We start from the raw sequence: 14,206 nt of genomic DNA on the forward strand, positions 1-14,206 counted from the left end.
AATTATCCGGGAATTGGCCAGCATACTAGATGAGATCTGCGTCGCAGCTGTCATACGAATGCAATGCTGGAGGAGCATATTTTGAACAGTTGCTGTGATTTATTAGATATTTCATACTAGTAATATGTGACAACTGTAGGATTTACATCCACATGATATTCTTAGTACATCTGTGCAATTTTACATTTCTAGCTCATACCATTTGTGATATGTGACGCGTTGAACAGAGACATGTCCTGTATAATCGCTCTGTAGACAATTCAAGTACCACGTTAGACGAAATTTAACGTACCTTAAGAAACAATTAACATACTTAAATTTAACATTCAAAAACAAAAGCTTAGCCCTGATTGGCATATTAAGAAAATCAAGTTTTAATTAAATAAAATCAAGCAATGCAATAAAACAAAATATGCCATACTGACTTTTATACTTACAATGAGATTAATTCCGAGGCGTCAAGGGGTGTTAGGCAGTATCCAAGTGGATAGAGGGTGTTGTCAACCGCAGCCAAGATGGCGAGAAGTGAGTTTCAAAAGCAAAATTGTATAAAAAAGTGAAAACAAAAACTTGAAGAATCAATTGTGTTTTTATAAAGTGAACACAGTGTTTCAGCAGCATATCCTTTGCCGAACGTGTTTCAGCCAATCATAAAACTTTAAATATACAAGAAATGCATGCAATTTGAAATAATTTAGAAAATAGAGAAAAAGAACTAAAATTAGAAAATCAAAATCAGAGAAGCAAAGCTCTAATCTCTATAGCCATGCTTCAAGTGCAGAGTGCAGAATATAATAGCCTAAGCTAGGTGTAAAAATAGTTGAGAATTAATGAGACAAAATTATTGAGGAGAATAGTACTGTGAAGGGTATTAACCTTCACTACTCTACCTGTGTGTTCTAAAATCAATCATTCTAAGCAAGTAAATCTACTTATGGGACCTAGAGAAACTAATGGATTTATAGTGTCTACAAGGTCTCTAATAGTAGCATTTCTAATCCTCTAGAAAAGAAACTACACAATAGATATTATTAATAATTTCCGATGTAAAAGAAACTATTGTAATGATCGAAAACACATTGTTTTGTATATATATATTATAATTAAGCATTTTATTATCCGACACTGCAACAATATTCTTTACACCTATGACCACGACGATGTTTCAAACCTAGTATTTTTAATGCATTAAATATTTAGACGTGACACATGATAATCATTTATTTGTGAAACTCTTTTTTTTTCTTTGTCAAAACGTGAATTTCAGCGGAGAGAGGATGACGTTAATTATGACTGTATATTACAATATCTTCCAAGCACTTGAAGTATTTTAGGTTATTTGTGATTAGTAAAGGATCAAAAACCAAAAAAAAAATATCCTTTATATTTTCAATTACCATTGAAGAAGTAACATACTGTTCAGAATGATCAAGAAATTACTGGCATAGTATTTCTCTGTTATTAATTTTAAACAGATAACAAAAAACTACAAATTAAAAAACGAAAGTAACTACTTTAAGTCGTCTTAGAGTAAAAGGTTTGACTTGCCATTTTATTTACTTGTCTGCTATTTTACTAACTATTTCTTTCGGATGTAAATATAAGGAGTGTTTGACTTCAATGACTATTTCACTCTGTTTATCTTAATATTATTTCTAATACCTATAGAACTGCAAAGAAACTATCATGATTATTTTCTGTTATATATAAAGAATACAAAAATATATTTATGAAATTATCTTTACGTTTCACAAACTTTCTTAAGCAAACATAGCCACATGATAAGAAAATTACCAAACCTAATCTCACTCAAACAACAAACAGTTAAAGAACTCATAAATTTTACCTTTTAAAATTACAGCTAAGATAAATAATGCCTGTTAAAATGAGGAACAGAATGAAATTAAATATTCGTTTTTAGATTTACCAGTAATAGTTCATATATATTTTTTTTTCTTCATTGTAGCAGACAAGCCCTTTTGTGTGGTAACATTCTTACAGTTCAAACACGAAAAACGGTGTATTAGAGTTACGAAAGAATTACCCACCTGTCCCTGTTCCCCCTCAACGCTAGTAAGATCTCTCCACTCTTCAATGGTCTGAGCCAAATCTAATGTGTTAAGGGGTAGTTTCACTTCACCTATTTGGTCATGCTTCGAGAAACGGTCAAAGTCAAAGATGGCAAACACCAGAGTCTTTGAGGTTATTTCAGAGTACGGAAGCTAAGAAGACAACCGTTTTATTTTCATATAAGTGGATAAGCAATTTTATTGTTGACAAATTTCCATATACTTTCTAGAAGTAATCTTAAAATGAAATACACGTGAAAAAGAGCTTTGGACTAAATACACCCAGCGATGAAGCTTTCCGTGAAATATGTTATGGGTAGCTTCCTAACTACTTAAATATAATTTAGAATTACGTATTAGCTCAATAGATGGTGCAAACCACGCGAAAACTATAATTTATCTGCCACGCCCTCAGCTAATACGGTTTTACAAAAGCAATAAACTCAGTACCTCACTACACGTTGAAATTAGAGGCTTTAGGATATATTGAACGCCTGTACTAAATAGACTATAATTACTAACTAAAGGATATGTAACTCACCTAGCTTACTTGACAATATTCAGAATGAAATACCAAACACACATAGTTATGACATATTATTATCAAACACACATAGTTCTGATATATTCATTGGGAAATTAAATTTTTAAACTTCAATTCCATAAAACAGAAAATATATAAATAAAATACTTTATGTCTCGAAAGTCTAGCAAAATAGTTACAGAAATACACAAAAAAAACACATTAATTACTGTAATAATGACATGAAGCATTATATGTATATATATATACACACACTCGTCAATAAAATTGTAGATTACGAGAAACATATTCGTTTAGCAGTTGTTTCACAATTCTATCTATACTAAAGCACACCTTGAAGTTGAATGTCTCGTTAAACACTGGGTTTAGCGTCTTCCGATGAACTTTGGTCTCGTATTTTTTCTTTTTGTCTGGTAACAGATAAACCTTCACATAAGGATCTGATGTACCTGACATGTCCATACCTGGAAGATCCTCTGCTTGAATTACTGTTACCGCCAACTACAGATCAGTAGTAACAACAACAAAAAAAAAGAATGAACTAGTAGTCAAGCAATTATTTACATTTCGCAAGCATTCAGTTTATTTTAGTTTGTGAGGCAGACGTATAAGAACAGTTTTGGTTACAGTGAACATTGTTTTATATTTCATTTGTAGCATTAAACCTAAAGGAACGTGACCATATTCTCAACACTTAGCATTAAGTCTATATAAATTATGTCCATAAAACGATCACCTTATACTTGATATTCAACATTTAATACCCAAATATGAAACTTAACAATGATCACCTTGTGCTTGATGTTCAACACTAAATACACAAATATGAAACTTAACAATGATCACCTTGTACTTGGTGTTCAACACTAAATCCAGAGTCATTACGCCTTACGAAAATCACATTATACTATATGTTTGAAGCAAATCTTGTGGTTCCATATCAAAACTAAAATCACTTTATACGTAATATTTAGTATTAAATCCATGATGTTCTTGTCGTGCTTCTACATAAAACAATCGGAATGTCACCCTTGTTGAACAAAGTCTTGTCCCTATTAAAAATTTTAGCATCAAACAATTTGAAAGAAAAACGTTGTATATATTGAATTGCTACTTAACTATTGCTTATTGAGTGACCTAACAGCGTGTTTTATAAGAACCTATAATTTATACACATCACACTGAGATAATAATAATACGCCCTTTATCCAAGTTTTGCTCTAACCATTGCTGCTTTTCAGGCATGTGCCACGCCTTGTATCTGATGGCCTATCAAAAACAACAGTATAGAACTTTGCCAAAGACAGATTTGAAAAAAAAAGAAAAGAAAAAAGAATGACACTAAAATCAGTTCATCTCCCTGCGATGTTGTTTGACTTACACGACATGATATTTATTGATGTAAGCTGATATCGGCACTGTGTAGAAAATCGATAACTGGAACCTTGCCAAAACACTGCACCGATAGTACATGTACAGATGCCAAACCTAGACGATTTTGGGTTTAGTTTCATTTTGTATTTCCACTGTAACTGTTGTGAGCATTAATTCTCTCCTTCAGTAAAGTTGTTGATTTCTTCGTACACAATGACTTTCATGAAAGTACACTATCTTTATACTCAGTATCTTGAACCACTTACATTACTTGAAATTTGGTACACTTAGAGTGACAATCTAGTTGCTAAAATTTTGAGACATCGAAGTTTCTAGACTACTTTTACAATTTTAATAAAATGTCTAATTTCGAACTCTATGAGTCTTTACATCTCAAAATCTCAGTCACCCAAGTTAAGCTACCGTTTAAGGAAGGCTTAACTTCATACATTTACATTAACTAATAGATTCTGTACAATTGTCCTTGCAAATTATCAAGTAATTTAAACTTATCAAAGATCGAACAACGATAAAAAAAAGTTATAAAGCTAGGTGTAAATTTCTTTTGTTTTCACAGAATGATGATTAAAAGAGTAGATATGCTAAATGGTTTAATTCATCCGAAGGAACCCACAAGTAAAAAAAACATTTTAGTGGCAGAATAAAACTTATGTTACAAGAATACCTCTATTATAATCATAATATAACGTATATCTAAGTGAGTAATCCATGTGCATCTCGTTTATACGGCCTACTAGTACTTACATTGCTGGTATTGAAGTCATAGTCTAACTTGTACTGGAGACGGCCTAGTTTGACCTCAGACTTAGCGCTTTCTTCTTCTCCTTCGTTAATCTCCATATTATCTTGAAGCTCCTCCATATCCGGTTGTACCTGTGAATATTAGTGTAATGATATCTAAAGTTTATACTTTCTACATAACAAGCTCTACTTATAGGGAGATGATAAATTCATTAACTGAAATTTGCAACTCCTTCATTTTAACCTATTCTCACTAACTTCTCTATTTCCGCTATATGCACTAGAGATATCTTACATAAAGGTTGTTGCTCTTCCATGCCTGGATATTTTTAGGAACGTTAAGACAAGCCCCCAGTGGCACAGCGGTATGTCTGTGGACTTACAACGCTAGAAACCGGGTTTCGATACTCGTGGTGGGCAGAGCACAGATAGCACATTGTTGAGCTTTGTGTTAACTTCAAAACAAACAAACGTTAAGACATCATTTTTTAAAAGTCGTAGCCCCTTCATGTCTGGACGCCCTTGAGAATGTTAGAACATCATTATCTAAAAGTTGTAGCCCCTTCATGTCTGGACGCCCTTGAGAATGTTAGAATATCATTATCTAAAAATTGTAGTTCCTTCATGTCTGGACGCCCTTGAGAATGTTAGGACATCATTATCTAAAAATTGTAGTTCCTTCATGTCTGGACGCCCTTAGGAAAGTTAGCACGTTATTATCAACAATTTCTAGCTTCTTCAATTAAGAATATTTTTAGGATATCATTGTCTAAAGGTTGTAGCTTTTACATTGCAGTGTTTAATCTTGAGTACTAGGCTGTAATTACATATTGTATATTTTACTAGTGATATATGTATAAGTCTCCCAATACCAAGAAATGTAGATGGATATCCAATGATTCTAAACTAGCTATATTTGTGGTGTTGAAATTTCTTCGTAAATTTGTATTTTGATTTCAATGCGTTCAGTTTGAAAAGGTCATAAAATTCTGTAAAAATTATCATTTAATCTCATTATCGGTAGCAAGAATTTAGAACAAAACAGATTAACCCTAGTAATCAAAATACGGTAGAAGAACTTTTCGCATCTCGTTAGTTTAAGCTCTTAATTAATGAATACATGCAATATAAAAGGCCCATATTTAACATATTTACCATTACTTTATTCAGTAAGTTCGGTTACCTGTTCCGTAAATTGCTTATGTATGTAGGAAGATAGTTAAAGTAGGGTTAGTTGTGATAGACTTAGATCATAGTATATTTAGCAACTTATTTTTCTTTTTTATTACATATAACTTGGTTCTTTTAATTATAGCCTTATATTTTTAATGTTTATTGTCCGATTTGTTAATTGTTAATTTTACTTCCATAAGCATTAGTTTGTTTGTTTTTGTTGTTGTTGTTATTGTTTTGTTTTTGCTATACTATCTGTACGATCTTGTTACTCGACTGTATGCATAGTAAACAAGTGTCGTGGTAATTTATCTCAGATGTTAAGCTACTCTAAAGTTACACTGTCGAAGCAATTTAATGGGCATTCATTGATCACTAGATGTTGCCCCTTCAGTGGCTCACTGGTAGGTCCGAGGGTTTATAACGCTAAGAATCGGGTTTCAATACTTGCGATGGGCAGTGTGCAGATAGCCCATTGTGTAACTTTATGCTTAACAACAAAAAACACCAGATGTTGTTCACGACGTTTATGTAAAGTTTCGCGTATACTAGTGTCACGTGTCTCAAGGGAATCAGCTATTGTCATGAAACAAACATTTATTTCTATACGTTTTGTAAGTAATTTAAATCTGTTTTTATTTAATGTTAGTTTCATCTACAGTACTGGTTAAATTGTCGAAAATCATTAAATACGGTGGTACTTAATAGTAGGGATCGTCATTAAAGAAAATGGAAGCCATAAAAATCGCTTGTTTAAAACCACCTTTGATATGTCTGAATATTAACAATAATTATTTCACAGTATTGGCTAAGCAAAACTAATGCTTGTTGTACTTATAAAACCGCCTAAATTGCTATATACGTGTTTATGGAGTGACTCAAAATTTCACTATTTTAACGAATTTTTATCTAAGTAAGTAAGTGACTTTTCCAGACAAGCGCACAGAAAAATTGAAGAAACTTATCGCTCGAATTCTTTCACAGAACTCTTCCGACTGGGTTCCCAGTGATTCCTTTTTGGTACCGAAAGTGGTAGTAGTATATATGTATAAAACGCTACTTTGGGCATATAATTAGATTTGAGAGTAGATTGATAGATGAGTAATAAAATCGAATCCGGTATACGCGCGTCCCGCGTTTGGTATTGCTGGTGCACAAAAATAGAGTTAATAAAAAGGAAACAAACAAGTATAAATGTTTTTTTTAATTCTATAAATACAAGTATGGATCGATAAGTATGTTACCTAGCTAGCTCTAGTAATACAGAAAGTTTTATTGCTACAAAATGAATTGAAACAAGAAAGTCAAAATTACAAAAACTGAGTTAATTAAAATTAAAAATAAATGTTATCTCTACTTTGACTCAGACTAACATAATTACAGTGATTTGCCAAATTAAGGATACTGTTTAAAATTGTATGTAACTCAGTTTTGTAGTATTGACTTTCTTGTTTCAATACATTATGAAGCATTAAATCTTTCTATATTACTAGAGCTAGCTAGGTTACGAATATATATCGATCCCTACTTGTCTTTATAAAACTGAAAAAAATTGTATACTTGTATGTAATGTACATTTGAATAATATTCATTAATGATTATTTTGAACTATTTAATTAGTATATAGAGTTAAAACTAACCTAAATCTCTCAAGATGTTCAAACCTTTAATATACCATCAAAGTATCTTTAATCGTTATAAGAACGATCTATGTAAGTAGCTTGCTTTAACTAGAAGTTAGAAATAATTCTAATTCTAATTGATGTAAAAGATAAATCAAGTTTAGCATTAATGAATATATTTGAATCTCACTTGAGATGGTATACTTGACTAGAAACAACATAAATGCTCATAGTTAACCACATATTTATACAGATTAGTCTATATTATGATGAACTTCATTATAACAAAGGGGGTTTTGCTATGGGTCACTTTACAAGGAATTTAGAAGCGAACTGGAGACTCTTGGTAATAAATATAAAGTTTTCTGGAGATATCTTTCGGTGCTATTAAAATCTGAGGTAATAAAAATATATAAATACATGTCCCCCCGCAAGTCAGCTGTAAATTTACGGATTGACAACACTAAAATCTGAAGTTCGATTTCATGCGAAGGACAGAGTGAAGATAGCCCGTTGTGTAACTTTGCTCTAATAAAAAAATTGGATAAAAAATATATGTTCCAATCTTGGTTTTATCTACTTTCTTTAGAGGACGCTTATTTTTTTCTTTATCTTTGCTAAGTGACAAATTGATGTAGCCCTCCAGTAGCACAGCGGTAAGTCTTCGGACAGGTTTCGATACCCGTGGTGGGTACAGAACAAATAGCCCACTGTGTAGCTTTGTACTTAACTACAAACAAATAAATGAATGTAAGTTCATCTCCACTTTTATCCTCACAAGATCCATGTTGTTGTTTTTTTCATTTGTCTTGAACTAAACATTAGTTTTACTTTAATTCTTAAATGATGCTAAGTGTTGTTTAATCCTACAAGAAATAGTTTTTATTCATATAAAAATTTGATCTTTAGCTAAATATTTATCTTTCGACAACTTCTTTAATTACCTTTTCCTTGTATGCATTTCCCAGAAGCTGGACACTCTTGAAGTCCACTACGCCCTTTAGTCCCTTCTTACCGTCCTTTTTCCGCTTTTTGCACCACCTTCTGAGACAGCAGAAACAGATACACAACAAAAGTAGAGCAGTTCCAATCAGGATAAGAATGATGGCGTAGGCTGGAACTGCGAGCAGTAAAGATAAAACATTAATCTCTCAGTTTTTTCATCTAAACGTAACAAAAAAAGTCTAGATTGCTGTCAATTCTACAAGCGTGTATAATAGAATTGTCTAAGAGGTAAAAACTACGTTATAATTTTGAAATGTAATTTATCAGTTTACTTCAGAAGAATCTAGGCTAAGACTATGATCTTACATCACATGTTATAAGTGTTACTTCAGAAGTAACACTAATAACATGTGATGTAAGATGATAGTCTTAGCCTAGATTCTTCTGAAGTAACACTAATAACATCTGATGTAAGATGATAGTCTTAGCCTAGATTCTTCTGAAGTAACACTTATAACATGTGATGTAAGATCATAGTCTTAGCCTAGAATTTTAAGAAGAATCTAGGTTAAGACTATGATCTTACATCAGATGTTATAAGTGTCATTACAGATCTAGTTCCTCAGTACAAAAATTTTTTTTTAGTTTCAAAAGAATTTTACTTCTGTATACTGTAGAGACTTGGAACTCCATAAACTTACCAGGGAACAGTGTATGCTTAAAATAATGACAGTAGAAATTAATTCTTTGCTTTTACGAAATGGTGGGGAAGTATCTAACTTTAAGACTTTCTATTAGTATCATAGGAAGTCTAACACAACGCCGCAAATAGGTATTTTGATCTACGTATTTCGAAGAGAGTTTATCAATACATGAGAAGACCATCATCTGTATACGCTATTGGCAAGTTGTCAATCTTTGGGAAGATCTACATATATATTTTATTAGAAAAATGACTGATCAATATTAGAGATCAAGATCTACATAATGCTATTTGATATTTTATCAATGTTAGTGGAGAATTAGGTTTACATGTTGCTAAAGAGGTGGGTAACCAGTATCGGAAAGGATCAATTCTGGTTTTACATTTTGGTTTCGGATACTTTATCAATGCCAATGAAAATATGGTTCTACAAGGCCATCTAATTTCAAAATTTACACATTCATAATGAGAAGTTAATAAGGTCTGTGAACCTATAAACAGTGTAAACTGACTTTTTATCCATCTCTGGGATGACCTTGATTTCCATGGTAATATCGAACATTTCATCAGTGTTAGAGACATCTTATACACTTACGATGGGTCTTGTCCATTATTTTATGAAGCATCTTTTCACCAATGTTTTCTTCTGGAGCAGCAGCGGAGGCAGAACCCGCTGTTGTTGCCCCAACAGCATCACCAGCCCCTGGTGGAGCACTAGCAGCTCCACTCTCAACAGCCATTGTTACTGATTGGCCTGAAGTTTCTGCCCCGGATTTCTCTGGAGAATCTTTTCGTAGACGAAAAAGTAGCTCATCTATAGTCCTAGGCGGCACCATCCTAATGGAGTTCTAAAGTTACGATAAATACCATATAAATTTCCTTTTTATCACCAGCAATTATCCATTTACGATAAATACCATATACATTTCCTTATTATCACCAGCAATTATCCATTTACGATAAATACCATATACATTTCCTTATTATCACCAGCAATTATCCATTTACGATAAATACCATATGCGTTTCCTTATTATCACCAGCAATTATCCATTTACGATAAATACCATATGCATTTCCTTATTACCACCAGCAATTATCCATTTACGATAAATACCATATGCATTTACTTATTACCACCAGCAATTATCCATTTACGATAAATACCATATGCATTTCCTTATTATCACCAGCAATTACCCATTTACGATAAATACCATATACATTTCCTTATTACCAACAACAATTATCCATTTACGATAAATACCATATACATTTACTTATTACCACCAGCAATTACCCATTTACGATAAATACCATATGCATTTCCTTATTATCACCAGCAATTATCCATTTACGATAAATACCATATACATTTCCTTATTATCACCAGCAATTATTTATCTGTCTCTTTCACTTTGATGTGTGAATCCAACTAGTATAATGTAAAGAACAATTAAATATAATATGTCACTATATTTTTGTCTTACGAAAGATCTGAAAAACAATACTTCAAAACATACAAGCAAGAAATGTAGAAAACTTTCAAAGACAATAATTACATACAATACTTCACTTTCATATTGTAAAATTACACGAACTTCATTAGTTACGTTTATACATCTTGATATTAATTAGAAGTAGTAGCAAGCGTACAAGCCTCTACAAGCAAGTCTTTTAGAAAATTGCCCCTTTCTACAAATGTGTTTCCCCCAGCACTCTGTTATCGTGCAGTGGAAGTGTTATAATATCATTTCAAGATACGTTGTATAACATTGTCATCATAAGTATATTTAGGGCTATAATGAAAGCATAATGAAATCATTTCAAGATATATTGTGTACCATTGTCATCATAAATATATTTAGGGTTATAATGAAAGCATAATGAAATCATTTCAAGATGTATTGTGTAATTTGTCATCATAAGTATATTCAGGGATATAATGAAAGCTTTTAGTTCAAAGTAATTCACATGTCATTATAAAGTTTCACTTTTAAAATGCCAAACTTCAGTCTTTAATTTTGCTTTCTCGAATTACTCTCTTACAGCTAATATCCAACACTGAAAATGGCATACATAATGTGTATTGCATAAAACAGATATAAATCACGATTGTGTTTCGAATTACAAACAATGTTTTACGGAATTTGTAGCTACAAATTGTGGTCTCTGTAACCCAAAAATAGTTTTATAAATGATGCAGATGAACACTATTATTAACAACTCATAGAAACTGAAAGAATACTTCAGATTTATAGTTGTGCATGATTCAAATCAGAGCGTTAATAAGTCCTAAAGTATCCTCGATTACTCCTTTAAAGTTGTTTCCAGGTTATTTATCATAATATGCGAAGAGTCTACTAAGAACATCTCATTCACGTTCAATGGGATTGAAATCCGGTAAAAGTTCGGATATTTCCATTGAATCAACCCCCCCCTATTATTTAATGAATGTGTTGATCAATTAACAGTGAGGGAGGGCAAACGCTATGATCTGTTAGGACGAAATAATGGTCAATAGCACAACAAAGTGGCAACAGAAAAGGCCAGAACGTAAACCTTATAATGTATGACACCGTTCCTCAGAATGGGGAGGTTTATGCCTACATCAGTGCTTATTTCTGTTCATACTACAAGTTCCCCACCGTCGTATGTGTCAAGTTTTAATATGCAACTTGGGTTGTATCTGATGACAGATTCTCTTCAAATGAGTATACGCTTATTATCTGGTAGGATGGTGAAGTGTTCTTGGTACCATTGTAAGGGAAGTGGTTTGTTCCTTGCTACGGGCAGATTGCACTTCCCTGAATGTATAACGTATAGGCTAACCTTTTGAAGTCTGTTTATAGCCATCTGTACACTAACATGATACTCATTTGCTACTGGAACATTTGATTCCCTCTCGAGCCAAAATCGAATATAGCGGTCGTTTACTTGTGGTTGATGGCTTACCTTATCTAGGTGTTGGTTTGAAAACAGTTCCACATTCTGTTAATGATCCTTTCAAACACTTGTACTAACAGCCTTTCTTATTGACTACTTTCCATCAGTCCGCTGGATCACCACATATGTGAAAGCTCCAAGTGTTTAGCACAGTATATATATATATACATATATATGAAGAGTAAAGATCACTCTAAACTCTATCTGTGATACATTTTAAGTAAACAGCAACAATGCATTTACTAATCCACATAATATAATATTCATTATAATCAGAGCTAGAAGTTTCAATATATGAAAATAAAATTATCTTAGCCATCACATTATATAACGTTAACCATCACACTACGTAATGTTAGCCATCACACTACGTAATGTTAACCATCACACTACGTAATGTTAACCATCACACTACGTAATGTAACTCGAGTCTGAATGATTAATAAACCTCTTTCCTGTACCCTAATTAGCATTCATTAACAAGGAAAGAATGTCAACCCAAAATTGCTTTAATAGACAACTTGCATTAAAATTATTCACCTCATGAGTTCATAGAGCCGAGTGATTCTTGAATGATATAAAATGGTATATATTATTTTATGTTTTGCTGAAGTAAAGTTTATAAAGCGAACGTACTACTTAATTAATTGCTGAAATAAAACACATATCCGAATTTTCTTATGGGCTAAGCAGTTTTTTAAACAGAGAAGCATCTTACTTCTTTTTTCTTTTCTTTTTCTTTTTTGGGGGAGGGGTGGGGGGAAACATCTGCTTTTTATCTTTTGTATAATTGAGGAAAACGGAAAGAAAGAATCCTCGGTAAATACTTATAACAAACAAACCGTAATATAAGTTAGCAAAGAGTCCTCGGTAAATAAATGTTGCGCATTACGAAACTTCCATGTGTTTCGTGATTTCACACATGGTGGAAGCAGGTGTAACCGAGTCATTAAACGGAAGCTGGTGTAGCGACGTTGTTTAGTATATTATTGCAAAACATAAGCAAACTAAGCATTCAATTTAACTTCTGTATCCCAATAATCTTACGTTCTAATGTTTCCAGTGTTTAAAAACAAATAAAATGCTCCTCTGTTAAATGAGAAAACTAAAATAATGACTTGACTATTCCACTTCAATGATTTGACTAACAAAAAGTTTAATATCGTACAGAATGTATTCTGTGTTCTAAATAATTCCTCGGTTTTGAAGAAACTGTAGAGTCCTTAGGGTCATTAATTCTGAGTTTGTTAGGGAAAAATTGGGAAGTTTAAAAATTGATAAGGCTTCTGGACCAGATAATATTTTCTCAAAGGTTTTAAAAGAGATTAAGGATTGGATATGTGAGCCACTTGCTACTATTTTTTAATTCGTTGAATTGTGGACCAAAGGACTGAAAGTTAGCTAATGTCACTCCTCTTTCCAAGGGAGGTGCTGAAAATTCCAATAACTACAGTTCTATTAGTCTTACATCAGTTGTGGGAAAAGTTTTGGAAAGTCTGATAAAAGATGCTTTGCAAAGTCATTTAACAAAGTTTAGAATTTAATCGGATAGTCAATAGTTTCACTAAGGGAAAATCTTGCCTTACAAGAGGTTATAATTTCATTATACAGGTCACTGGTTAGGCCACATTTGGAATATTGTTTTCAGTCTTGGACTCCTTACCTTATGAAAGACATTGAATTGTTGGAAAAGGTTAGGAGAATGGTTACCAGAATGGTGCCTGGGATGGAAGGGTTGTCATACAATGAGAGGCCGAAATCTCTCAAATTGTTTTTTCTTGAAAGAAGAAGAGCTAGGAGGGATCTGATTGAGATGTTTAAGATTGTATATGGAATTGATTTAACAGTGAGAATAGTAGTATTAGGGGACACAAATATAAATTTTGGCAAGATCGGAGTCATCTTCAGCTAAGAAAGTTTTATTTTTCTAACAGGGTGATTGGCCTTTAGAATGGGTTGCCTTCAGATGTTGTGAAGGCAGTAGATTTAAGTGAGTTTAAGAGGAGCCTTTATAACTGCATGAATGATAAGGGCTGACTTTAAGATTTTTTTAAATAGTTTAGTTTAG

The 14,206-nt window shown here is 32.5% G+C and overlaps 1 protein-coding gene across 3 annotated transcripts in view; it reads right to left on the minus strand.

Moving 5' to 3' along the window:
- Window positions 1–14,206, minus strand: part of LOC106477454 (synaptotagmin-1-like) — a 53,519-nt gene that overhangs the window by 17,675 nt on the left and 21,638 nt on the right. For all 3 annotated transcript variants that reach the window (XM_013938024.2, XM_022381461.1, XM_022381460.1), the window contains exons 2-6: window positions 9,788–10,040; window positions 8,489–8,664; window positions 4,753–4,881; window positions 2,947–3,114; window positions 2,049–2,222 (exon numbers count right to left, since the gene is read on the minus strand). In XM_013938024.2, the coding sequence (XP_013793478.1) occupies window positions 2,049–2,222; window positions 2,947–3,114; window positions 4,753–4,881; window positions 8,489–8,664; window positions 9,788–10,028 (888 nt within the window). In that variant the 5' untranslated portion in view covers window positions 10,029–10,040. The remainder of the gene's footprint in view (window positions 1–2,048; window positions 2,223–2,946; window positions 3,115–4,752; window positions 4,882–8,488; window positions 8,665–9,787; window positions 10,041–14,206) is intronic.

Source organism: Limulus polyphemus, unplaced genomic scaffold (genome assembly GCF_000517525.1).
Source record: "Limulus polyphemus unplaced genomic scaffold, Limulus_polyphemus-2.1.2 Scaffold165, whole genome shotgun sequence".
Lineage (NCBI taxonomy): Eukaryota > Metazoa > Arthropoda > Merostomata > Xiphosura > Limulidae > Limulus > Limulus polyphemus.